The 25,698-nt window shown below is 51.2% G+C and overlaps 9 protein-coding genes across 9 annotated transcripts; 3 read left to right on the plus strand and 6 right to left on the minus strand.

Moving 5' to 3' along the window:
• Positions 1 to 34: 34 nt before the first annotated feature.
• Positions 35 to 848, minus strand: ALTATR162_LOCUS7339 (uncharacterized protein; the record flags this gene model as incomplete). Its single annotated transcript, XM_043314967.1, has 3 exons — positions 35 to 421; positions 476 to 712; positions 765 to 848. 3 exons carry the CDS (start codon positions 846 to 848, stop codon positions 35 to 37), a joined length of 708 nt encoding a protein of 235 aa, XP_043170902.1.
• A 229-nt stretch (positions 849 to 1,077) lies between these two features.
• ALTATR162_LOCUS7340 (uncharacterized protein) lies at positions 1,078 to 3,469 on the plus strand (the record flags this gene model as incomplete). The annotated part of the gene is made up of 3 exons (XM_043314968.1): positions 1,078 to 1,855; positions 1,903 to 1,993; positions 2,041 to 3,469. 3 exons carry the CDS (start codon positions 1,078 to 1,080, stop codon positions 3,467 to 3,469), a joined length of 2,298 nt encoding a protein of 765 aa, XP_043170903.1.
• Positions 3,470 to 3,966: 497 nt separating this feature from the next.
• ALTATR162_LOCUS7341 (uncharacterized protein) lies at positions 3,967 to 5,589 on the minus strand (the record flags this gene model as incomplete). Its single annotated transcript, XM_043314969.1, has 1 exon — positions 3,967 to 5,589. One exon carries the CDS (start codon positions 5,587 to 5,589, stop codon positions 3,967 to 3,969), a length of 1,623 nt encoding a protein of 540 aa, XP_043170904.1.
• A 1,111-nt stretch (positions 5,590 to 6,700) lies between these two features.
• ALTATR162_LOCUS7342 (uncharacterized protein) lies at positions 6,701 to 8,344 on the minus strand (the record flags this gene model as incomplete). Its single annotated transcript, XM_043314970.1, has 2 exons — positions 6,701 to 8,006; positions 8,061 to 8,344. 2 exons carry the CDS (start codon positions 8,342 to 8,344, stop codon positions 6,701 to 6,703), a joined length of 1,590 nt encoding a protein of 529 aa, XP_043170905.1.
• A 939-nt stretch (positions 8,345 to 9,283) lies between these two features.
• On the minus strand, positions 9,284 to 10,426 carry ALTATR162_LOCUS7343 (uncharacterized protein; the record flags this gene model as incomplete). The annotated part of the gene is made up of 4 exons (XM_043314971.1): positions 9,284 to 10,104; positions 10,159 to 10,193; positions 10,251 to 10,315; positions 10,367 to 10,426. 4 exons carry the CDS (start codon positions 10,424 to 10,426, stop codon positions 9,284 to 9,286), a joined length of 981 nt encoding a protein of 326 aa, XP_043170906.1.
• Positions 10,427 to 11,010: 584 nt separating this feature from the next.
• Positions 11,011 to 14,514, minus strand: ALTATR162_LOCUS7344 (uncharacterized protein; the record flags this gene model as incomplete). The annotated part of the gene is made up of 1 exon (XM_043314972.1): positions 11,011 to 14,514. One exon carries the CDS (start codon positions 14,512 to 14,514, stop codon positions 11,011 to 11,013), a length of 3,504 nt encoding a protein of 1,167 aa, XP_043170907.1.
• A 1,143-nt stretch (positions 14,515 to 15,657) lies between these two features.
• On the plus strand, positions 15,658 to 16,517 carry ALTATR162_LOCUS7345 (uncharacterized protein; the record flags this gene model as incomplete). Its single annotated transcript, XM_043314973.1, has 2 exons — positions 15,658 to 15,895; positions 15,946 to 16,517. The coding sequence occupies 2 exons, from the start codon at positions 15,658 to 15,660 to the stop codon at positions 16,515 to 16,517; spliced, it is 810 nt and encodes a 269-aa protein (XP_043170908.1).
• A 743-nt stretch (positions 16,518 to 17,260) lies between these two features.
• On the minus strand, positions 17,261 to 18,151 carry ALTATR162_LOCUS7346 (uncharacterized protein; the record flags this gene model as incomplete). Its single annotated transcript, XM_043314974.1, has 1 exon — positions 17,261 to 18,151. One exon carries the CDS (start codon positions 18,149 to 18,151, stop codon positions 17,261 to 17,263), a length of 891 nt encoding a protein of 296 aa, XP_043170909.1.
• A 3,660-nt stretch (positions 18,152 to 21,811) lies between these two features.
• On the plus strand, positions 21,812 to 23,486 carry ALTATR162_LOCUS7347 (uncharacterized protein; the record flags this gene model as incomplete). The annotated part of the gene is made up of 2 exons (XM_043314975.1): positions 21,812 to 21,889; positions 21,942 to 23,486. 2 exons carry the CDS (start codon positions 21,812 to 21,814, stop codon positions 23,484 to 23,486), a joined length of 1,623 nt encoding a protein of 540 aa, XP_043170910.1.
• Between the last annotated feature and the right edge of the window lie 2,212 nt (positions 23,487 to 25,698).

Consider the following 25,698-nt stretch of genomic DNA (forward strand, 5'->3'; position numbering starts at 1 on the left):
TAAGACCCAGGTACCACGAGCAGTTGCCAGATTGTCAAGCCTTCTTCAGCGTCGTTTTGAAGCCATAGTACGCCGAGTCCATGTCGAACTGGAACTCGCGCGCCTGCTCATCGCTCAGTTTCTCAGCCGCCCGCATTTGATTCAGAGTAATCAGCCACTGCACAATCTTGCCTTTGCTCTCGAAATCGACATCTGTGACCTTGTTGACAGCCTGAATAATCTCAACAAGCAGAGGGTGTAATGTGTCCTTCTCCACCAGCCCAATCTTGATGGCGTCGAGCAGAGTGATGAAGGTCTCGGTTGCATTGACGACGAGCGTCGCATCAGCAAAGTCGCCTTGCTGGGCCGGCCTCGATGGCCCTTGTTCGATGGTGGCTGGTATGCCCACACGCAATCGCTCGATGGCCCGGGGACATTCCATCTGGAGTCGTATCAGCCCAGTGCAGAGGGAAGCCCACAGCTTGCTATGACGTACCTGCCACTCCTTCGCAAACTGGTCCAGGTTACCAAATGCTTGCGCGACTGTCTCATTGGCAAGATTGGACTTGTACTGCTTCATGAGCCGGTTGCATGTCTCGGTGTAGTCGGCTTCGGCGATAGAGTCCTTCAGATAGGCCTTCTCTATCGCATCGAGGGTGATGATGATACTGTATATTTCAGCCAACGAGTCATTTAGGTCTCGCTCTGCGTTGGTCGTAGCGAGTTTGACTTCCTAGGTACACAATGAGCTGAGCAGGTGCAGCGGGGACTGAGGCGCGTCATACCTCATCGAGGTTGATGGTCGCAGAGAGATTGGAGCGCGGGATGTAAGGCGTCGGCGCGTAGGCCAGCTGCCTGCCGTAAGACATGTTGGATTCTGGACAATTGTAGGCTTGGAGAGTAGCAAGCTTCAGTCCAGTGTCGGTTGATGCGTCGGCGGCGCCAGCTCAAGCATCCATCCATCGCGTGGGGAAGGCGCTAGTGATTGCAGGGTCCTTAGCGCTGGAACTTTTTCGAGGCCCAAGTTTTTCAACCACCAGCTGCAAGCTCGGTCAACAACACCCTCTCGACTACCAAGACACGTCGCACACCGCCGAGATGCCCGTATCCAAGGCGACCAAGAAGTTCCAAAAGAACAACCTCGGCGACGTCATCAAGCGCCGCAAAGATGTCGCCAAAGTCAAGCAGAGGAAGCAGATGGACACGAAGAAGAAGGAGCGCAAGGCCAGAGACAACGAGAAAGCCGCCGACCTAGAAGAGGAAGCCGCCAAGAAGCCAAAGACGAATGGCGCAAAGGATGACAAGCTGGGCGAGATGTCCATGGACCAATTCTTCCAGGGCGGTTTCCAAATTCCCGAGATGAAAAAGAAGTCGACCAAGCCAAAGACGGGCAAGCGCAAACGCACACCACTCGACGAGGATGCAACTGAAGGCTCAGATGAAGACATGGAAGATGCGCCAGACGGTGCTGACGAGTCCGGCTCCGAGAGCGACTCAGGCGACGATGCAGACACACACAAGGAGCAGCTTGCTGGATTGGCGGAGAAAGACCCCGAGTTCTACAAGTACCTCAAGGAGAACGATGCGGAACTTTTGGACTTTGCTGAGGACGCCGACCTTGCAGAAATCGACGCTCTATCCGCTAGTGAAGACGAGGCCACACCAAGGAAGAAGCAGAAAGCCGCTATAGACGATGACGACCAAGATTCGGGCAACGAGCTCAACCTGAAGACGGTCCAAAAATGGAAAGCCTCCATGGAATCTAAACATTCCCTGCGCGCCATGAAGGAGGTGGTTCTGGCTTTCCGCGCCGCCTCACACATGAACGACTCTGAGACTTCCAAAACATACAAGTACTCCATAACCGACCCAGAGGGTATGCAATTCTGTTTCTACACATGGATCGAGGCTGACAGTATACAGTATATCACCAAGTTCAAGTGACCACTCTTCACCTAGTACCAAAGGTTCTCCAACATCACTTGCCCGTCAAGGAGAGCGCCGGTGGCAGAATGTGAGTTAAACACTCTAACCTTTCAAAATAATCACTAACAAGTACAGTCGCGTTCCTACCGACTCGAAGAAGTTCCGCACCCTTACGCCTCTCCTCAAGTCGCATACCGTCTCGATACATCACCTCCTTGAGAACCTATCAGATGGCAAGACCCTTCAGATGACATTGGACTCGCTCTCCAACATGCTTCCATACATTCTGTCCTTCAAGAAGGTCGTTCGTGAGGTTATTCGTTCTGTCGCATCAGTCTGGTCCGACAGCGCCAACAATGACGGAACAAGAGTGTCGGCCTTTTTAGTTCTGCGACGCCTGGTAGTTATCGCAGACCCAAGTATCCGTGAGGCAGTCTTGAAGCAGGTATACCAAGGTCTCGTCAAGAGTGCAAGGAACACCACAATCCACAACATCCAGGGTATCAACCTGATGAAGAACACCGCGGCCGAGCTATGGGGTATCGATCCTACTGTTGGCTACACCACCGGTTTTGGCTTTATCCGTCAGCTCGCGATACATTTGCGCACGAGCATCACCAACAAGACGAAAGACTCATACAAGACAGTATACAACTGGCAGTACGTACACTCGCTAGACTTCTGGTCACGAGTCATCTCGATGCACTGCGAATCCCTCAGGGAAGCAGAGTCTGGCAAACCATCGCCATTACGGCCCCTCATCTACCCCGTCGTTCAGGTCACACTCGGCGCCATGCGCCTCATCCCAACGTCGCAATACTTCCCTCTCCGTTTCCAGCTCATCCGATCGCTCCTCCGTATTGCCCAAGCGACATCGACCTACATACCCCTCGCGCCTGCCCTCGTCGAAGTCCTCAACACCGCAGAGATGAAGAAGCCCCCGAAGCCCAGCACACTGAAAGCCCTCGACTTCAGCATCAACATTCGCGCATCAAAAGCCTTCCTCCGAACGCGCATCTACCAAGACGGTATCGGTGAGCAGGTCGCCGAGCTCCTAGCCGAGTTCTTCGTTCTCTGGACCAAGAACATTGCTTTCCCTGAACTTGCACTTCCTGTCATCGTTATGCTCAAGCGTTGGGTCAAGGCCATCACCAAGAAGAGCAGCGGAAACAAGAACACCAAGGTATCTTCCCTTATCGCACTTCTCGTCCAGAAGCTGGAAGCAAACTCCCGATGGGTCGAAGAGAAGCGCAACAAGGTCGAATTCGCGCCCAACAACCGTGCGGGTGTAGAGGGCTTCTTGAAGGATGTGGAATGGGACAAGAGCCCGCTAGGTGCGTTTGTGGCTGGACAAAGAAAGAGTAGGGAGCAAAAGCAGAAGTTGCTCGAGGAAGCAAGGAAAACGGAGGACAGGAAGAGGAAGGAGTCTGACAAGCACGAGAGGAGCAATGGTGAGGTGTTTGCCGCAGATGAAGATGACGAAGAAGACGAGGACGTTGAGCTCGATGGCTTGAGCGACGAAGACCTGGAGATGGACGACGATGAGGAGAGTGACGATGAGTAGATGGTCTTGTGTTTAGTCGTGTATTTTATCGGACATTTGGTGTTGGGTATCGCAAGTGTGTCGGTATAGATACACCATGTGCGATGAGATCACTGCAATAGAATGCAGAGTTTTTTTATTACCAAGTAATACTTTTGTATCTTTATGTGATTCACGTTACAACAGGCAATGTGATCGCAACGACACCAGCCAGGAAGCTTCACGTAGGCATACTTTCACTGCAACGGACTACTATTCCTATCAATAGGTGCCAATATCAGCAACAAACATGTATGCTGTCGACGAACGAACAACGGGTATCCTGAGCAAGAAACGCCAGATCCACCAAAATCACAACCATACCGTCCATCCAAATCATTTGTGGCAGTAATAAGAATGTGAGACATGCTGCAAACCCCCTCACTCACGCCTTAGAATCAAGTCAAGTCACAGCCTCTACATGACCCGTTTCCCCTTCCCATAAGCAAACATTCCAGCCATCCATCCACTCTCCCCGCCTACCACACCCCCGCTCCCTTATCCTTCAGCCTCTCATACTCCCCAACCTCATAAAACGTCGGCCTCTTCGCCTTGCCCTCGAACCGAATCGGATCCTGGCCCTCGCACCTCTCGAGTCGAAACCTATACATGGCCGTCTCCTGATCAATGTTCCTATAACCCCTAACCTGATACAAGCCATCGTACCTCAAACCCAGCTCAGGCCTGTACTTGTTCTTCTTATTCAGCTGTGCGGAGCGAATAACTCTAACCGGGTTACCAAGACCGGCAGACGTGAGGAGGTGGATAGTATTCTCCGTAGGCGTGGAATGCTTGCCTGGCGTACTAGAGTATTCGATGACGTCGCCGTTGTCGACGTCGTGGTATGCGTAGCCGCCTGAGAGGACAATGGAATATGTGCCGCGTTCTTTTTCGCCGTAGATGCCGCCTTGGGCTGAGCCGTGGGCGCCGTCGCGGACGGTGCAGAGTTGAGTTGGCCACCATTGTCCGAGGACGAGATCGCCTTCGCCATAGTACTTCGCATCGGAGGAGAACTTCTTGCGGTATGTATCGTCTAGGCGGTCGCTAGTCCGGTTGTCGGTCTTGTTGGGTACGATACCGCGGAGGATATCTTGGTTTAGATCCGACTTCCACCAGCGGTTATAGAGTTGGTAGGCGTCTGCTTTGAGATCCCATGGGAAGACTGTTCCTGCTTTGAATATGCGAGGCAGTCCGTAATCCGGGCTGAGCATGTTCGCCTTTCGGATGAGATTTAGGGTGACTACAAGTCGGATCTCAGCCTTGTGTACGTGATCTCGGAGATCATCGTATAGCTTGTCTAGTTGAACTGTTGACTTTGTATCCTCGCATTGTTTTATACAAGCTTTGAGGGCTTCCAGTGCAGTGAGCTCTGGGGGTCGCTTCTTGCTCATCGCCTCCATCTGGTAACCTTTCATGTTTATAGAGGTGTACCAGGTTGGCAGCGGTGTCCGTACATGATACTTGTCTGTCGTATTTCCTGAGATGGATAGGTTGTTCCATGGCACGAGATCCGTGTTGTCTGGCTTGTTTGTTGTCGTTGTAGCTGTCGCTACTGCTGCAGCCGCTCGCTCTTGTGATGCACCTGCAGTCGACGAATTGGCAAACACCGCATTGACAGACTCGTCTTTAATAGCTGCCTTCTCTTTCCTCATCTCTTTAACCTTTTCCGCTTGCTTCTCCGCGTCTTCTTTCGCCTCCTTAGAGACACCTTCCTCCGCCGGCTGCGTCTTCTTGATCTTCGCCTTCTTAGCGCGTGAATCCTCTGACTTTGCACCTTGTGTTGGTGGAAGCTTACGCTTGACGCCCTTTTGTGCTGGTATGATGACCTTGGGCTGGACCGTGATAGTATCTGCTGCAACTGGTTGTTCCAAATTCTTGAATGGGTTCAAGTCATGCTTCGCTCGTAGCTCAGCCATTTTTTTGCCCAGTAGACCCATGTTGTTTTGATGCTCTTCGCTATTCGCCTCGACCTGTGCTTTCGTCTTTTGTAGGATCCTCGCGACCGCATCTGGTCCTACGCCGGACGCCTTTGCAGCATTTTGAGCTTTCTCCAGTATCCATGCTGATGGTTTTGCTACCTCTTGGCTTTCCGGTGGTGCCATATTGATGCAGTTGAAGGGGGTTGAGTTGTGGTGGTAGTGTTTGTTTACGATGTCAGGTGCCGATGGGCGTTTGTTATATACCCGTTGTGCGCTGGTAGCAGGCTGCCAACACCTGAAGTGCGGGGTAAAGAAGAGGAGCGGTGAATGTGAATACTCGGAGTCATTCGAGAATGGCGTATAGTATAAGGGATCTCGTTCACGGTTGCCTTCTGGCTACATGAGTGCAGGTAATGTTAATGTTTCACCAGGCCTAATTCGAAGCTAGAATCGGTTGGGAGAATGGTTGAAACTGCCACTATTGTCAATCACCGAGTTTAGGTATAAGAAGTTGGAATGACGTTGAGTAGTCCAAGAACGGAGGAATGTGAGAAGTTTATAGGACGTTTGTTGACCGCAAATGCTTGCGATGGCGGACATCACGCTAGCCTTGGGACGCGCAGTTGTGATTAGCTTACAGGTCCAGAATGTAGTTAATGCTGAATCGCTGAGTTACCTATATTCGCGATACTTTTCATTTGAGAGCCTCTTTGTGCATATGGAGCGTATGAATTGCGGAAGGTGTGAGTGACTTGTCGGTTCAGAGTCATCGCAGTACCGCTGGTTGCAGTGGATGGCAACAAAGGTACTAAAATCACTAATTGGGCAATTGTATACTGTATGCATGTTAGAGTAATCGTATTACGTGTGCAATGGCTTTACCAACCATATACAGAGGATGTGTCGTAGCAGTGCAGTAAATGTTGTCGCAATCTGCGTAGGGAAGGGCCAGAGTGGGACTGACCCAAAGCGCCAAACTGAAGTTTTAGAAGGCAGTCATGTAACACGTAGTAGTATCGCTATCATCTCGTCAGCTTGCGAACTAAGAGACACCTTTCATTTCCAGCGATAGTGGCTTTGCTAGTATTGCCCTACAAAGAAGCTCGTCTTTCGTGTGTGCTGTGATGCTCAGAACTGGAAATAATTGATTCTAACCCGTATTGTTCATACACACAAAAGCAAACGCTACTCATCTCATCTCTATATGCTTTGGGTATGTCTATCAACATATGAAAAGAAAAAGAAAAAAACGCTATGCGCAACGCCAATCTAGAATGCATCCATCAAGGAACACTCACTTCTCATTCCCCTCAACAACTTGTCCCAGTGCCTCGCCCTCAACCATAGCCTCCCCAGGTCCCTTGCCATCACTACCGACCTTCTCCATTGGCGTACCTACTAAACTCTTACCCTCAACTCTATCAGCGCCAGATAAGTCGAGACCGCCCTCCATGTCTGCACTTAGATTGACCCACCCGCGGACACTGTCTTTCGCTCGACTGAGGATAGCAGTATCTTGAGCTAGATTCTTGTCTTTGAGCGCAGTTTCCTCGAGTTCCAGATCGGACGCGCTGGTGTTTGCGACGCGTATATCATTGTCACGGAGAACTTGTAAGATGGCGCGAGTATTCAGCTTCAGAACACGCTCGGGCTCCTTGGCGCCGAACACTTTTGTAGTGACCCAGGGGAACAAGACGCCAAAATCGCTTTGGGAAAGATGTGCCGAAGCAATCGGGTAGAAGATGTGCGGGCCGGGCTGAGAAGGAAACTTCGACTGTGAGGAAGGAGGCTTAGCGACGATACGCTTCGTTTCTCTAAAGTTCGAGGCCCAGTTGTAGAAGCCCTCGGATGCGATAGCTAGAAGATTCTTGCCGCCAGTTGGAGAGTCATAGCATGGCATCGGCTGGCTTCGTAGCCAGGCAGTATCAGGGCTCTGAATGGGAAGTGTCCAGAGATCTAAAAGAGTAACCGAATTTTGTGGCGTAATCTGGCGAACTATACTCGAGTCTTCAGATGGTGTGTATAGAGGCTTGTAGCGTGGAATCTGTGCCTGAGGGCGATGGTAAACTGATTTGACAAACTGGATCATCGTGCAGGCACCGAAGGAATGCCCTGCAAAGCTGATCGCACCCGGCTCGTGGACATTTAGCAAGTTCGAGAACATGCTCAACATATTCTTACCCTTGGGCTGATCTTGCGCTACGTTCTTGAGTTGGCGGTTTTCATCGATCTTCGCCAGCGCATCATGTACCATGCCCAACTCCCACAGCCGTATCCGCAACTGCTCATCTCTTGCCTCGTATGTTTCCGTGCTTGGCTTGTGGGCAATCGACCTGTATTCTACATACTTCTTCTTCTCCTTCTCTTCGGGCGTGTGATGGATTGCGAGAGGCGAACTGCCATCGCGGTGATCCGCTGCGACAACTACGACTCCGTGACTTGCAAGTGAGCCGCAGATGTGCGAGTAGGCATTCCTTGTGCCTCCTAGACCGTGCGAAAACATCATGACAGGCCATCGTTCGGATTTCGGTGGGGGCGCGAGGAGTTCGGCGTTTTGATGTACGGGCATAGAAATAAAATACAATAATTGTGGCAGTAGTCTACAAAAAGGTCAGTACCATGTACAGGCAGTCATGCGTCTCGATGTTACTTACGAGAATACTCCCGCAAATGCGCTGTTGGCACCCAAAAATCTCGCATAAGCACTAACGTATTCTCTCTGCGGGCTCGGTATCCATTTCACAGCCTTCTCATTACTATCCTGCTTACACGGGTAGAAGATGCGGAAGGCTACAGTTGGCAAGTCGCTGGGAGGCGCATTCGCACTAGGGCTCTCTAGGTCGCTTGTGGGTATTTCTACGTCTACAGAGCCGACCTTGTATGGTCCCGTATGCGCTGGGAAGGCTGGCGTAGGGTTTATCCGATTGAGCAAGGTCATATTGGTGGTCGAAAGCGGGCTTGCCGTTGCGATTGGGAGGCGCGAGGAGAGGCCGCGTGTAAGAGATCTAAAAGCCCGTGAGAACGACAGTGTGATCGAAGAGAAGTCGATAAACAAGGTATCAGTCGTGGGTCTATGAAATAAATGGACAATCCAAAGGATAAGCCGTAGAAACGCTGTAAAAGTGTGCAACAGGATTAGGAGGAAATCTGGATCGGAAAGCAGCCACACTTGCGTATATATCGATCATGGAAGATATGCCAGTGACGCAAATGCCCATGCTAACACGCTGCGCTACTGCCAGGAACATACTCGGAAGCACGCGACCTCCGAAGGTGGCCAGTGAGATCCATGCTGTGGCAAAGCAAGTGGAAAGCCGAGGTTTCGGACGCGTTCCGGCGGATACAGAGTTTTCTCTATCACGTTCCAGGCATTTCAGCGCGTTCAAAAATTATTCCGAGTGTACAGAACTTGGATGAGCCGTGCGGTTGGTTTGTTGTTTGACACGAATGGCGTAGCGTTGATAGTGAATGGGTAATCGCGCGCACGCATGATTCTCTCTTCATGATGACGACACTTCAAATGTTAAGATCGCTGCGAGATCGCGCTAAGCCTCAAGCCGCCGCGGTCCGACATCGTGGGCGATATGTGATCGTCACGTAGTTCCCGAGTAGCGTGCGATGAAGAAGTATATTGGACGCGATCCAACATCTCGCATAATGTAGCAGTTGGTACCTAGGTAGGTTCTTCGTGTATTGAGATCTCAGTCACAGGGCACATGTATTCTTACGTAGAAGTCCAACATCTTCTATTTCACATTACGTCGTCAAGTTATCCATAAACCCAAACAAAGAACACCTGGGTATGCTGCATGTATAAACAAGAAACCAATTGATGCCATGTCGCAAAAAGAGTGCTTGCATCCAATCTCCCATCACATTAGCAACACCCTCCTCTCCTCCTGCTTCCCCCGCCAAGCCTGAACACGTCTTCCCATTCGCTCAACCCACCCGTTTTCTTCCCCCTTCTTCGATACCTCACGCCCTCATCTCCGAACCCACTCTTGATACTACCGCCGCCATCATCCCAGCCCAAGTCACCATATTGTATACCACTCGCAGGATTATCAGGATCAATCTCGCCCAGTTCAATCTTAGTCAAGATCATTCGCGCCAATCGAGTGAACAGCTCTTCCACATTCTCTCCATTCAGCGCGGAAACCTCTACCGCAACCGGTATGCCATTCTGCCCCGCCCATCTCGATGCGACTTCAGCAGGGACTTCGCGGCCATCGGGTGCGACAGTATAACTTGCATGTAGATTTGCGTTTAGACTTGGTGTCCGACTTGACTGTGATGATGGTGTGGGTGGTGGGAGTCCGCTTTCTGAACCTGGCGTGCTGCCATAACTGCTGTATCCCCCACTCAAGCTTACGGGTACACCATCTTCGACATCGTTCTTATTGCCTGCGAGTATGATTGTGATGTCCGGTCCAGCTAGCGCTCGCGCGTCGTCTAGAAACGTCTTCAATTGCTCGAAACTCCGCCAGCTGCTCACATCGTACACTAGAATCGCACCCGCAGCGCCGCGGTAGTAGGATCGTGAGACGGAGCGGAAGCGTTCTGTACCAGCAGTATCCCAGAGCTGAAGTTTTATTCGTTTTCGCGAGGCTGAAGACGAGGGAGAGCGACGGCGGTCGGCGATGTGGACGATTTTAGATGAGAATTCTACCCCGATCGTTTGGCTGGATAGTACGCGCCCTGAGGTTTGTTAGTGGGGCTGTCGGCGGCGGCGGAGAGGAGAATGTCGCGTACATTCAGACTTCACGAAGCGGTGGAGGAGGCAGGATCTATGAGGCTTGGTTATTTGGTGTTCATTGTTTCTTCTACCCTTATCGTAAACTTACTTGCCAGCTCCGCTGGGTCCTAGCAGTACAACTTTTGCTAAGTAATCATACATGCTCCCCAGCTCCTGTACCTGCTCAGCACTGCTCTCCCAAGCTCAAGCCATGTCCATACCTACTTGTAACGGCGGCTCGCTGCTCCGCGTCGAAGCATTCGACACGGCTCGATTCCTCCCCATATTGACGGGCTCGTCTGTGTCTCTGTGGGCGGATGTGGAGGTTTATTCGGCACTATTTACGGTCGCATGTGTCTTCCGGGCAATTCCACGTAGCGAATAGGGCAAATAAGGCTTTTAGTGTGAGTCGATGCGGTGTTGTGTTGTTCAACTTGGCTTATCTTTGTGACGCCAATTGGTGGACCCTGGCCCGCCGCGCTTCGCGACATCGTCACGCGCACGACAGCCATCCTTCATTTAACTCCATCAGGCAAGCACTTCGACTATCAGATCACGATCCTCAAGTAAACCTGCCGTTTTGACAATTAACTTCATCAGACTTAGCTATTTGATCTTCACATGACAGTATGGTTTGGTATTACGAATCAGATTGGATTCATAGACAAGTCTTGAACAACAGTATCAGGAGTCAGAAGCTATGTACAGAGACTCCCAAAAAGGGAACAGGAAAAGATGACGACAACATACAGATAACCAAGGGAAAGAATCAAGAAGACGTGGTATCCTAAACGCTTCACCAATGATAACAACAACAACAACCTCTACCCTACTCTCTTTGTTCAGAAACACAAATACTAGCCTTAAGACTACTGCTCTCCCATATCCCTCAACGGCATGTAGCTTGTCTCCTCCTTGTTCCTCTTCCTCGCAGCCCATGCATCACTAACCCAGTCTTTGAGAGTGGAGAACACGCCGACTTCACTCTGCTTCTCCATCTCCGCTTCCTTCTCATCGATCGGCGCACCTGGATCTAGTACACTGACCTTCATCCAGCTAGGTCTGCTCCAGAACTTGAGATGTAGAGAGCTAACAACGACGCTAACGGATGAGCATGCCATCGCCGCACCAGCGGCCATTGGGTGTAATGAAAGACCCCAGGGTAGGAAGAAGCCCATTGCGAAAGGAAGACCAGTGAAGTTGTACATGCACGCCCACGCCAGGTTCAGCTTGATGCGGAAGAAGATAGCGCGGCTGAGGACTAGCGAAGCCGGGATAGCGAGAAGGTCGGTGTTGGTCATCAGGACGATAGAGGCAGCTTCCATAGCGACGTCTGTGCCAGTAGAAAGAGCAATGCCGATGTCGGCAGCAGCGAGTGCGGGAGAGTCGTTGATACCGTCGCCAACCATGCCAATGACTTTACCACGAGACTGGAGGTCCTCTACGATAGCTTTCTTATCTGCGGGCGTGGACGAAGCGTGGACGTTTGAAGCGTCGATGCCAACCGCCGCTGCGACAACAAGGGCGGAAGCGGATGTATCACCAGTAACGATGGAGGAAGATATACCTAGGCGAGACAGGGCGAGAACTGTAGCGCGGGCCGAAGGCTTGATAGTGTCAGACAAGCTTAGTGTGCCAGTGTAGGTGTTGCCGATGGCGGTGTGAATCGTGGTGATACCAGCAGATCGGTTATGAGGTCCGCCTCGAGGGTTGGCGTTCGCAGCAGGTGTCAGAGGTTCTTCTACAAAGTCGGGAACGTTGACACCCTCGGACGTGAGGAAGGCTGTGTTACCAATGAGAACCTTGTAGCGGGTGCGCTCGCGAGAGATGGCTGCTTCGACCGTTGCAGTAATACCTTTACCAACGACAGCTTCAAAGTCTCCAACGGAGCCGTCTAGGCTACCGTCGGGTCCAAGACGGAGATGTTCCTTCGCGGAAAGAACGATAGCCTTAGCGATGGGATGCTCCGAGCCCATTTCCGCAAGTCCAATAAGCGTCCACCAGAGGTTCTTTTTCTCAGTACTTGCCCAACCCCCCTGAATATCGGCCTGAGACACACTCATCTTGCCGACAGTGAGCGTGCCAGTCTTGTCAAAAATGACATGGTTGATTTTGGTGGCAGTCTCGAGAGCAGCACCACCCTTGACGAGAATGCCCTGCTCAGCTCCAACACCAGTGCCAACCATAACAGCGGTGGGTGTCGCAAGACCCAGGGCACATGGGCAGGCGAAGACGATGACGGCAATACAGAGTTTGATGCAAACCATGAACTTGCCGCCACTAGCGTGATCAAGGAAGACTTTGGGTGGGTAGGGTAGGACATGGCTGAGTACCATCCATCCAAAAAAGGTTGCGAGACCGAGAGTGATAATGATGGGGACGAAGTAACCAGCAACAGTGTCTGCAAGACGTTGAATCGGGGCACGGTTTGTCTGGGCTTCCTGAACAAGGCGGACGATCTGGCTCAGCTGAGTGTCACGGCCGGCACGAGTAACAAGAAACTCCAGACGCCCGTTGCCGTTGACAGTACCCGCCATGACCAGTGCACCTTTCTTCTTAAGAATTGGCATAGCTTCACCAGTGACCATGCTCTCGTCAAGATACGATTCGCCACGGGTTACTGTGCCATCAGCAGGAAGCTTGTCTCCCGGGCGAAGGATGACCACGTCACCAACTTCGATGAGCTCAGTAGCAATGACTCTCTGTTCAACAGCATTGCCATCAGTAGATTTGCGGTCCATTTTCTCTTCCTCAATATCCCAGTCCTCGGCAGCTTTCGTGGCGGCGATGGGATCCACATAAATGGTGGTCATAGACGGAGCTAGCGACATGAGGTTGGAAAGTGCCTTCGAAGTTTGACCCTTCGCCTTGTTCTCGAGGTAACGACCCAAGCTGATAAACGTGAACAGCATAGTGCTGGTGTCGAAGAGTGTTGTGGGCTTGGTGTGTGGGGGGATCAAAAGCGATACCAGCATCGAGAGGATACTGAAGAAAAAGGCAGACGAGGTACCAAGCACCACGAGAACGTCCATCGTAGGGGAACCGTGGCTCAAAGATTTGTATGCAGACACATAGAAACGCTTTCCAATGCCAAACTGAACTGGAATCGTGAGGACCAGACAAATGACGTCGCCAAGATATAGGCCGGGGATGAGACGAATACCGCCGTAGTTGATGAATGGCAGGAACATGGGGATGAACATGCTTGTCAAGAACACGGGAACCGCGAACCATGCAGAGAACACTACAGCCCTTCTCCATTCATGGATTTCTTTGGTCTTTGCAAGAGACTCCAGTTGGGCGTCGTTGTCTTCAGAGTCAGCAACTAGCGCATTGTACCCAGCTGCTTCTACAGCCTCCACGATCGCTCGTAGACCAATCATTTGGGGCTCGCGTTGAATCGTGGCTCTTGATGTGCCGAAGTTGACGGTTGCGGAGGTAATTCCAGATCGTTTTCGCAGTAACCCTTCGAGTTCTTGAGCAGCGCCAGAGTTGGGCATTCCATAGATCTTGAGTTGTACAGGTGCGTTGGTTCCTGATGACTGCTGCATGCTACCATCGACAGATGACAAGACCTTGGCGTCGAATCCACGGTCCTCGATGATCTCTACTATCTGCTCTTCGGTGAGCTTGGAGGGATCGTGTACTATTACGGCACGGTTGGCGAGCAAACTGATGTTGAACTGGTATAAACCTTCAACGTCCTTGAACCCGCCTTCGATGGCTGATGTGCATGCACCACATGTCATACCCTCAACAGCAACAGTCGTAGTCATCGTCTTCTGCTGTCTCCGACTCCTGCTCTTCTTTGGTGCTGGTGTCGCGGCCACGGTATCCAGCACCTGCGCGTCAAAGCCAACATCTTCTATTGTTTCAGCCAGCTTCTCTGGTGATATAATCGTGGGGTCGTGTTCGATAACAGCGCGCTCGGAAAGAAGTGATATGCTGAAAGATTTGAGTCCAGCTACGTCCTTGAAAGCGCCTTCCACGGCAGATGTACATGCTCCGCATGTCATTCCGCCAACCGAGAGTGTAGTAGTGGAAATACTTCCATTTGTCTCCTCCTCTTCGTCTTCGGAATCGCTCAAGAAATGATCATCGGCACTATGTGACATTGGTAGATCCGACGAGAGCACTTCTGCGTCAAACCCCCTGTCGTCGATGATCTCCCTGACTTCCTCGGCGGTGATGACCTCGGGATCATGCTGGATCACGGCGCGTTCCATCACTAAGCTTATTGACACATTTCCTACTCCCTTCACGCCCTGGAAACCCGACTCGATTGCAGAGGTGCATGCGCCGCATGTCATGCCCTCGACTTTGAGCGTTGTTGTGGCCATGTGCGCCGTCGCTGTCGCTGGAGGAGGAGCCATAGTGGCTAGGGCGCGTTTCGGTGCTGTCGACTTCAGGCGGTATCGCGAACTACAGACGGTGAATGCTGGACCAGATGCAGCATTCGGCAAGTCAGATTGGGGCGAGGGCGGGTCGTACGAGGCGGAAGAATCGGAGCGAATGCTAGGAATGATGGCGGCGGTATTGCGACAGTGCAAAGTAAACGCGAGAGGACAGCGGACTTCGGAACAAAAAGGAAGGCCAGCTTCCGGTAGTGCCAGATGGCGAAGTTATTAATATGGCGATTGATGAACGGAGTGCAGCAGCCACAATCTGTCCCAGTGCTGATTAAAGCCCACCGCGGCGGCTGGTCGAAAGGAGGCTAGAGCGGCTCCGAAGGACGATGATAGGCCGTTTTGCTAGAGCGCCGCCACGAGCTGAACGTCAAGCTGTCAGCGTATAAGCGCTGTGAGATGCAGGGCACAGTCAAAGTCCGCAGGCTGACAGAAGAAAATTAAGAACAATTGTGATAACTAGGATATGGTGCTGTCTTTGATGCGGCACAGCCATTACAAGATAGTGTTTCCTTCTTGGCACATGAAACAGGAAGGAACGTAAAACCCTTGCTTGATGCTCAGATGAGACATGCGCAGCCTCAGGTTCTGGACCGATTTAGCCGAACGAAACGAGATTCCATTGCGATTTGTCTATAGTTTGACGGTGCACAGTCAGCCTGTCACTGAACACAACGTGGGCCGGACTTGGTGTACTTCGTCTTACGAACTGCAAGTGCGCGCTATGATTGATACTTGTGGTGGTGCGCAAATCAACTCGTGATTACGGAGCAAATGGTGTCGGATACGAACAAAAGGTCTGTGTCGCTGACCGCGAGGGAGTTTCTGACACATTCCCTCTGAGCTTGGATGCACATTGCAAAAAGGAAAAATGCACCAAATTAACGTTGTTGTTGTCGCCCTAAAGAATCGAACGAGATGAATGGAAGTGAGTCCGAGCGTAGAGGCGGGTGGGGTTGACAGTCGCGCGGGGCAGTCGCGACCGACCGCGATTGCCAAGACGTACCTCACATGCGTAGCTGCCTGCTTGTCCTCCGCTATCAACTGACAAACCCATCCACTCTGTAACTTCTACCGCTCCGGAAGCTGTTACCTCTACACTAATACAACATGGAGCAAACCAAGGCCCTCAACGCCCTCGAGCCCTTCCTCGCCCTCAGCAAGTCCGCAACTTCTCCACGAGCAGCATCGGACTTGATCGTGCAAGCCACCAGTGCGCCAAACACATATGTATTCGCCGAATTACTGCAAACACCGAACATTCAGAATCTACGGAACTCAGCAGAATATGGCCCGCATCTTACCTTGCTCGAGATCTTCGCATGGGGAACTTGGGAGGACTACAAGGGTATGTTGGCAATTGTCTAAACATCTAATCGTCTTGCTGACAATTTGAAGCTCAACCAGATCTCCCCAAGCTCTCAGCACAGCAACATCAGAAGCTCTTGCTACTCTCGTTGCTGCCGCTCTCACACTCACACGCCACCCTCACCTACAAACACCTCATGACGGCTCTCGAATTGCCCACCACTCGCGCCCTCGAGGAGCTCATCACTACTGCTATCTACTCCGGCCTCATTACCGCCACACTTGATCCAGCACACTCACTTGTTTCTGTCACATCCATCTCACCACTCCGCGACCTCGCACCGGGATCTCTGCCCGCCCTCCAAAATACTCTGCAGTCATGGTCACAACGATGCGATTCAGCTCTAGCAGATCTGGAGGCGCAAGTTGCCAAGGTCAAGAAAGAGGCGTTGGACCGAGAGAAGATGCGTCGGAAAAAGGAGCGAGCCTTCGAGGCAGTCATGCAAGTCGGTGACGAGAAGAATAATGGCAAGCGGAATTTAATGGGCATGGGTGGTGACAATGCCATGGAGATTGACGAAGACAGTGGCAACAGCAGAACTACCAGGGGCACTAAGAGAGGACCTGGAGGATTCAGCTTTGGCAACGCAGGAAGACGATAAGACGCCGATGGATGTAGTAACTCAGCCTACTACATCATATGTTGCAGACACATCACATCCCTCGTAACCACAGCTTAAGCCGCTCCAAAGACTAAGCGGTATAGGAAGCCAGCTTACCGCTAACAAATGACGCCTGTGGAGGACTGAGTGACTTCATGCACAACATAGTGCTGGTACCCAGTTAGCTCATACGGGGCTAAGATGGAAAACGTTCTTAGTAGAACAGCCACGAGCATCAGTACGCACTTGGGCTCCACCGCAGCGATCCATACAATAATCGCTCCTTAGGTTGAGAGTCATCGAACATCATAATGATAACAAAGATACCACAAGAACCCGATTTGAACATCTGAACATGGTGGATTATGACTATGTGCCGTGCATGCCAAACCCCATCCCCCTGTTGCTCATCCAAAGCTCGCAGATCTATGTAAGTGGTGAAAGAATCATTACTCCGACAAGAACAAAAAAAAGCCCAGCAGAAAATCTGGGGTATCTCGCGAAATGCCCATGCATAACCCGCATAACCCTCCTTCAAACGCCTTGTCTTGCGGAGGAGAAAACGCCATGCAGTGCAGGAGAAAGAGAAAAGCGAACAAAGAAAACCATCAACAATCATCCTGATAGATGAGCCACCATGATCATCGTTATCATCCTCTCGGTTAAAGAGTGTTCGGAGACATAATAATAACTGCTTCGAACACCTCCACATCCATCATCCAGCTGTGTCCCAACTCCAGCTCCTAAGCCGGAGCAGCGGGTGGCTGGAAGGTCTGAGGCACAGCCTCGCTTCCCTCGGCCTCAACGGTCGACTGGTGCAATTGCGCCATTTGGCCAGCCATGGTACGGAGAGCTTCCCGTGTAGCGTCGATGTTGAGTTCGCCCCGCTCCGACGCTTCTTTGAGGTATTGTTCCCATTCCGGATCCATTGGTATGTTCATTGCACCGGAAGATTCACGAAGAGCGGCGGCATGGAGGAGACGCGCGTTCAGGGAGAAGCCTACCGACGAGGAGAGTTCGTTGGAGGTAGAATCTGAGTCTGATTCTTCGTCTTCGTCTTCTTCGGCCGAGGAAGAAGAGTCTGGCATTTCCGTGTCGCCTCCGTTGTTTTGTTGCATCGGTGGCCGTGTAGACGCGTGGTGGCGGTGGTGGTTGTGTTCTAGCTCTTCAATTTCTACTTCAATGTCTGTTTTCACGTTGATCCCTGCTCCGTTGTTTCGTGAGGAGTAGGCTCGGCGTGTGTCGACCCATGCCCCAATGTCCACGCCTGTGGTGTCTACTACTCTTACACCCTCGTCCCGCTCGTATCGCTCCCGTGCCCACAGTGTGCCTTCCCACCTGCAGAAACCTTGTATCTCCGCCTCGGTCAGCCCAAGCCGATCGAATGCATCGAAGAGTCGCTTGTGGTGTGGGAAGCGTCCAAGACGTTTCCGATGTGGTTGGAAAGCGTAGTTTAGGCCAGGGTACCGCGCTTCGATTGTGTCGAGCGAGCCATAGAAGTTTGCCGTTTCGATGCGAACTTCACCGACGAGGTTCTTGGAGAGATGGGCGCTGAAGGAGGGTGGGTCCGTGGGGGACGGCGTTGGGAAGAGCGTGTTGTAGACAAGCACGCTGATGGGGTTTTTGCGGTGCATGGTTGCTGTTGTGTGGTTTGGCGCTCTTTGAGTTTTGGTACGGTAGAGCCGAAGTTTGTTGGTAGGGGAGTATGCCGCTGTGCTAGGGAGAAAGCGTGGGTAGATGTGTTGTCGCGATCGTTCGCAGATTGCGCGTTTGAGAGTCAAGCGTGAAAGAACAGCGGAAAGTGGGTTGTCGCAGAATGTGACCGCCTCACCCGGCACCTTCTCTCTAACTTACTCCTTACTAAGGAGCCGGCCAGGTGTGTGTGCTGACCTCGGGCGTGACCGCTGTTTCCAAGGTTCCCACGTTCTGACGCCGCCTAGCTCTCCCACTAGTTATCAGACGCTCTTCGGAGTGGTGCACACCGGGTACCTGACAGGTGACTCTGCTGTCTTGCGCGTGGGAATTCCAAAATCAGTCCCGTGGATGGTATTTGTAAAATCGCTGATTTGCAAGGAGAAAATGCTGGATCCTATTCTCTGCTGCGCTATTCTGCAGATCTTGCGGGCCAGAGGGGAGACCCCGGCTTTTGCTAGGAGATTGGTCGGGTAGGGTGGACGGCGTTTTGCGACGAGAATGTGGCACGGCGAGGATGTGGGAAAACGGAGCAGCTAGCCGCTGACACACAACACAAGCTGGGTAAGTCGGAGAGTCGAAGAAGGCGAAGGGCGGAGGAAGACGAACAAGACGGGATGGAAGGAAAGCAGGCGGATATAAGACATTGAATCTCTCGCGCTCAGGGCTGTCTTCCCTCACCGCCAGCATATGCACGATTATGGCTCACTACTATTCTGGATCCTCGCAAATGGCCACACATGTAGCAACAGGGACCAGACCCTGAAGGCCGCTATGCAAAGGCTCACACCGACGATCCCCAGTTTTTGCTCTTTCACCAGACTGACCTCGGCCACCCTATTGAATCTCCCACCCGCCAGCTAGCATATCGACTAAGCATAAGCCTCACTGCACTTGTCAAGCCTTGCAGACGGAAGACACCAAAATCGTCTGTTTCTTCGCTGTCAAGGGAAGCCTGGGTGCAATCACACCTGCGACGGCGGATGAGTTGTAACCCAGCGCATGAAAGACCAATAGGTCCGTCGTCCGCCGATTATCCGAGCCCGAGTCCTCTGACATGGATGCCGCGGGACGAAGCATGCGCGAGGAACGACTGGTCCAGCTCTCTGTTCCACTCCCATGCCTACTGCAGAGTTACTCCAACTTGGCCCTTGCCATGCAGGCCAAGACTGTGCGACTGTTGACATTTCTCTGGGACCGCTCTTGCCGGCGGCGAGTGTACTTTCACCGCGCCACCAAAAGGTACTCGCGATGCAGGGGTGGCGACGGCGTGGAATCTTCTTTTTTCTATGTTTGAGGGTGTGCCGTAGACGGAGAGTGTAGGTAGATGAGATGCCGAGGGTCGGGCCCCTGCCGTTCCGCCCTGGATTATTAGGGGCGATCAAGGATTGGCCGCTTGCCATGAATCACGTGGTCTCCGCTGACACATTGATAACCAGGTAGATGCCTTCCATCCACACCACACTCAACCTCTTCATATTCAATCATCTAAACCCGTGGCAGACTGCTGCCTGCAGTCCCATCGTCTCGTCCGAACCCGCGACAGCCTAGCGCGTGCGGTCCCTTCATTTATATAAGCCCCCTCATTCTCGTCCTCTACTTTCCTTTGGCATCACAGTGCAAGGGCATTTTGCTACCAGTGAAAATCCATCTAAGGTCGCAATCTTGCTAGTTTAAAATTATATTCTGTACTGCTTTGTTTGGCCTTCTAGGCCTTCTAGGTATTTTTGGGACTCTCTTCGTTGGTTTCAGCAAGCCAGTCGCTGTTGGATTGAAGAAGGGGATGTGTAGTGCATCGAACTCGGCTTATCTCAACGATTTATTGTACAACCAGAAAGTACTCGCACCGCGTCGGAGTCGAGAGACCACACTGCGACAGCAACGGAATCTTGATCGACTTCCATACCGTGCTCTGTGTGCTCAAACCAGACGGAGATGCCGAAGTAGAAAACACAATGCTGTCGGCATCGTACTAGTGCCGCATTGCACTGTGTGACAACGATCGAGCATAAGGCGCGATCTGTCTCACAAAAAAGGTTCTGATATCTCGAAGTGTTGGCCACTACAGAACTCACTTCCTCGTCCCTCTTCGTCTTGAGTGGCTGATATGACATCAATGGTCAAGGTTCAACAGCCCTATTCTAATACCAACCGTTCGAACCTGGCAGGCCCCTGTAGCCTTATCGACCTCACTATATACAACAGACCCGTGAGGAACTGGACACTCTCCGTACAATGAAATCCCTCAATAGCGATCTTCGCTACGATTGTCAAGTCGGCATTGCCAGCCTCTCTTCCACATGCATCGGAGAGCCGAAGTGGAAAGCCGAAATGGACCTACTGTCGAACCCCTAGCCGATGTCAGTTGATCTTTTACAGAGCCTCTACCGAGCCGGCCTCGGACCATATGGTCACTTATGCCTCTCTGCCAGTTGTAGTTGAAGGCTTCTCCTATATCAACCTTTTCAGAGCAGCTTCAACGAGTCTTTCACTTAGCTTTAAGCCATTAATACGGCAGGTCGTAGAAGTCAGTACTTGACCTGCACTGCTAGTAAATCCCACTAATACTGTAAGCTTATGCAACATCTGTTCAGGCGTATGAAGTATTGGAGATGCTGGTATCACTGGTATGTCTGCGCGTACACGCGAATTTGTGCTTGACTAACCACATGACGGGTGTAAAGCATCAACTTACCGTTGGGCTCACAGACTGTCGCCCGTCTCCTGCAGGAGCTGTGCCGCGTAAACTACACATATATCAGCAATGATCCCGAGGCTACAAAAAAATAGTATGAACCCTGAATTAAGTATAATGGCCTACACATCGACGTCACTGGGCGCGCAATGCTCGGTTACTGGCTACACTGTGAACCTGCCGATAGATCCACTTCGAAACTTCAAATTTCTTCTTTAGCTCGAACCATCTGAAACTAGTAGACCTGCGATTCTTTGTCAGCTTGAATGGCTCATCTTCAGATGTGTAGTGCAACACTATCTCCACTGTTACAATGCCTTTCTGAGTTGTTGAAGCAACCCCATACAGAGCTCCTCTATCCAATGAAACACTCGAGGTTAATGAACACATGTGAACAAACGGCTCATAAGATTATGATATTCTATTGCAGAAGCTCAAGGAACTCAAACCGTGGTCTCCTAGATACACAGCCTCACTGTGCTTTACCCCAAAGAGATGCCAAGAGGTCCCTGACTAAGTTTAGTTGGCAAACCGCCATCCACCGACCATTAATTCACTAGATTATGCCTATCTGAGGTCTCTCCCTGATTGGCATAAATCTCAATCTTTTGATCTTGAGCTCCTAGGAACAAACAAACACCGCATGAGCATAGCCTTTCGTTTCTTGTCCTTGAAAGTTCCTAGGTTTGCTCACATTCGTTCAAACTTCTAACTCTCCTTAGAAACCCTTCTCTCTCACCGATAGCAATCATTTGACTCGGTTCAACTGTTTAAATCTTTTGGCAGATCGCGAAACCACGTTCTGATTGGCAGTCTCTTCGACACCCACGGCCACATTTCCAAGGCTCGACCCTAGGAACACCATTAAGAAACGTTGACACTTCATCGTGTGGTGACAATCTCCAACATGGTTCAGTTCGCAACAGTCGCCTCTGCTTTGCTGCTCGCCAACCGAGTCGCGGCGCTCGACCCTATTATTACTAAGGTGCAGTGTCCCTAGATTGCCCATGTGTTTGACAAGATGCTAACGTGGTAAGGGCTCGAAATTTTTCTACAAGAATGGTACCCAGTTCTTCATGAAAGGTATAGCCTACCAGAAGGATCCCTACGGCCTCGGCGGCGAGAGCGGTGATGGCACGTACAGTGATTCACTGTCAGACGAGGCCGCCTGTAAGCGTGACATTCCCATCATGGCCAAGGCAGGCACCAATACCATCCGGGTTTATCAGATCAACCCAGACAAAGATTACAGTGCTTGTATGCGCATGCTATCAGACGCTGGTATCTACATCGTTGCCGATCTTAGCGAACCTTCTCAGTCCATAAACCGAGTCGACCCTCAGTGGACCGTCGAGCTCTTCGACCGTTACAAAGCTGTCATCGACAGTGTCGCAAAGTACGACAACACCATTGGCTTTTTTGCTGGCAATGAGGTCACCAACAACGCATCCAACAAAGATGCCTCCGCCTTTGTCAAGGCCGCCATCCGCGACTCCAAACAATACATTAAGAACCTTGGAAAAGATCAGCGCTGGCTCGGCGTAAGGTACGCCGCCAACGATAACTCTGAGATCCGCGCTCAGGCAGCCTATTACTTCAACTGTGGAAATAAAGAGGAGACCCTTGACTTCTGGGGCTACAACTTGTACTCGTGGTGTGGCGAGAACACAATGTCTGGCTCCGGCTATGATAAACAAGTCGAGTTCTTCTCCAACTATTCGGTTCCAGTCTTCCTGGCTGAATACGGATGCAATGTTCCCGATGGTGCTGAAGGCCGCCTCTTCCAAGACACCACTGCGCTCTACTCCGACGATATGAGTAAGGTCTTCTCCGGCGGTATCGTTTACATGTACTACCAAGAGGAGAATGACTACGGTCTCGTCGAAGTAAATAATGGCAATGCTGAGACCATGAAGAACTACGACGTTCTGTCGTCCCAAGTAGTCAAAGCCACGCCCTCTTCTACTTCAGCCCATAACTACAATCCTACCAACTCACCCGCTAGCTGCCCGGAACTCTCCTCAAGCTGGGGAGTCAACAGCAAAGCCCTACCACCAACACCCGACCGTGACCTCTGTGAGTGCATGTATGCATCCGTCTCGTGCGCGCCCTCCCGTAGCCTGAACACTTCCGATTACGGTGAGATCTTCGGCTTCATCTGCTCTGAAAAGCCATCGGTCTGCGCAGGCATCAACACCAACACTACCACCGGTGTGTACGGCGCCTACTCCATGTGTAACGATACGCACAAGCTCGCTCACGTCATGGATGCGTACTATCTGGACCAGAACTCTGCCTCGACCGCCTGCGACCACAATGGCAAGGCAGCGATTCGTTCCTCACCGAGCCCTGCGTCATCTTGCAAGGCTAAGATCGATGAAGCTGCGTCGAGCAACGCTTGGGCTGCTACTGCGACTGCGGCCCGTGCTACTGGTTCCAGTAGTGCTGGGGGCTCTGGTGACAGAGAAAGCTTTGGTATTGCCAACTTCCGTGTTCAGACCGTCTGCTCTTACGGCGATTTTGGTATTGGCTTTTATTTTGCTGTCGCTACGATATTTGGTGGTATTATGATTATGCTGTAAAGAAATTACCGAGTATAAAGAAGTGACCTAGCTGTGCGGGCCATGACTGCGCTCATACCACGTTTCCTGCGAGCGACGATGCAGTACCTAGTAGCGTATAAGGATATGGTGTTCAAACCGGCTTATGTTTTTATCCCGAAGACATTTCGCTTCATCGATGGTTTAATGCATAGGCACTGTTGCACTTTGAGTGTCCTTGAAACGAACTATCTGCATTGTACTTTTTCTTTCTCCACATCTTTTCGTTAGATAGACGATTTATTACAAAACTTGCTTCTTTTCTTGCTTTTGTTCTCTGCACTTTGTGTTGACCTACCCCGAGTGCGTTGCACAGTTGTTAGCTAGGTCGCACGACCAGATCAACAGTCACAGGGGAACCAGCGAAGCGAGAATATAAGTCAACAATTCCTATGATGTAAGACTTTGATTTGATTGTATATCATTACAATGTACGTCCTAACACATACAGACTAACCTTGTATACTATCTTTTCACTATAGTATGGCTATATCCGGAAACTCGCACTATTCCGAACCGTCCATTTGGCATTATCCAACGCCAGGCGCCAATGAAAGAACATCAACTTCCCAGGCCGAAACAAACGCATCAATGCATTCGGAAGATTTCTACAGGGTTCCGATTGCTGGGTGACTTGAGTGGAAGCCACTCTTACGAGATGACCGGTGAGACGGGCTGATAATCCGGGTAACTGACCACGCTTCTCGCAAGAACACTTCGATGCAACGCTTTGATGAACGATTCACGCAACTTCTTTTCAGTGCTCTTACTTTTGAGGTTCTGTTCTTTCTTGAAGGAATCATCCCAAAGGACACAAATATCCAGGCTGGTAATCCCCTTCAAGTTTACAAGTACTCCCAATCCAGCTGGAAGTGGACTACAGGCAAGGATTCCTCACGAACCCTGATAATGCCTCCGGAGAACGCTCTCTGATTATTTTGGTTTCCCGTCCAAGCAATCTATGATATCGAGGCTGAGGTCGAGTTTCTTGAGCCAAGGTAGTGTAGAAGTTGATAATAAAATGCGCCCGAAGATGTCCTGCTTGATATTCCTAATAAGATGAATATCATGGCCGTGGTTCCCAGAATCGGATCGTAGGAGTTGTATGCAGTAATCGGAACGGCGTAACATTGTCCGGAGAGATTGAAAGAATGTGGACAGAGTTGTTGAGTCGATGAGCCCGTTGACGGTGACTCGCGGTTGATAGGCATGCTCAATCCGCTCTCGGACTCCCATAGGGATCGAACGTCGAACGCAGCGAGAAGGTACCGATGTGGTTGCGTATCGCTGGAAGACCCACCGAAACAATGGCCCTATAAGATACTGCAAGGCCCGAGTATACACTTTCCCTGAGTACTGCTGCTTTAACTTGGCCAGGAGGTCGACAGCTGGTGCATTGAGTCGATCTTCGTTGTCATGAAATAGACTGATCTGGGTCTCGCTATTGTTGTCGGTTGCTGCCCACTTGAAGACCATCTGCTTAAGCTCCAGTGGTAAGAATTCATCGAATGCCTTTTGGAAGGAGTTATTCTCATTGGAAATCGCAATGAATAGGTCTCGCTTGCAGCAGTTCTACTGAGCGTGTTGTTGCTAATTGCTGAAGTTCGAGTTGGTGAGCTGTGGTATGTACGAAAAACCGAGAGGTTAGTGTAGTTGTGAGTACTGAGAAAGAAGTACAGAAGTCATGTCTAAGTATGCTTCGGAAGCATGCAGTCGAGTTACAAAGCCTCCTTACACAGGAAGCAATTCTATTTGCTGCTGCATTCACCAGGTGACGGTGAGCATATTCTCATCGCGTAAGGAGTGATTGTCCATTGTGGTGATACAGGAAAGGTATTTGAGTACTTCACTGTACCTAAAGACTCTGAAGGAAGTCTTGTTAGTGTAACGGTCTCCATTTCAGCTCCGTTGATCCAACGTGTCGCGTAGGTGATGAAGGTGTTCGAGGCACGCGACACGCTATCGAACGTCGAGCGATGACGTGACCTAGCTCCACATTCACCGCGGGGCAACACTCGGCCGCGCAGCATCGCCGAACCAGCACGACAACAGCAAATGTAGGCAGCGATGCCGTTGAGAAATTGACCAGATATGATCTAGAACGTACCTCGATAGCGTCGCGCGTGTGCAAGCGTGAGTCAGGCAAGACGCAGCCTCTTAGCTTAAACCCGTCTCGGGTTTAACGCTTACACTA

Source organism: Alternaria atra (assembly GCF_907166805.1).
Source record: "Alternaria atra isolate CS162 genome assembly, contig: 28, whole genome shotgun sequence".
Lineage (NCBI taxonomy): Eukaryota > Fungi > Ascomycota > Dothideomycetes > Pleosporales > Pleosporaceae > Alternaria > Alternaria atra.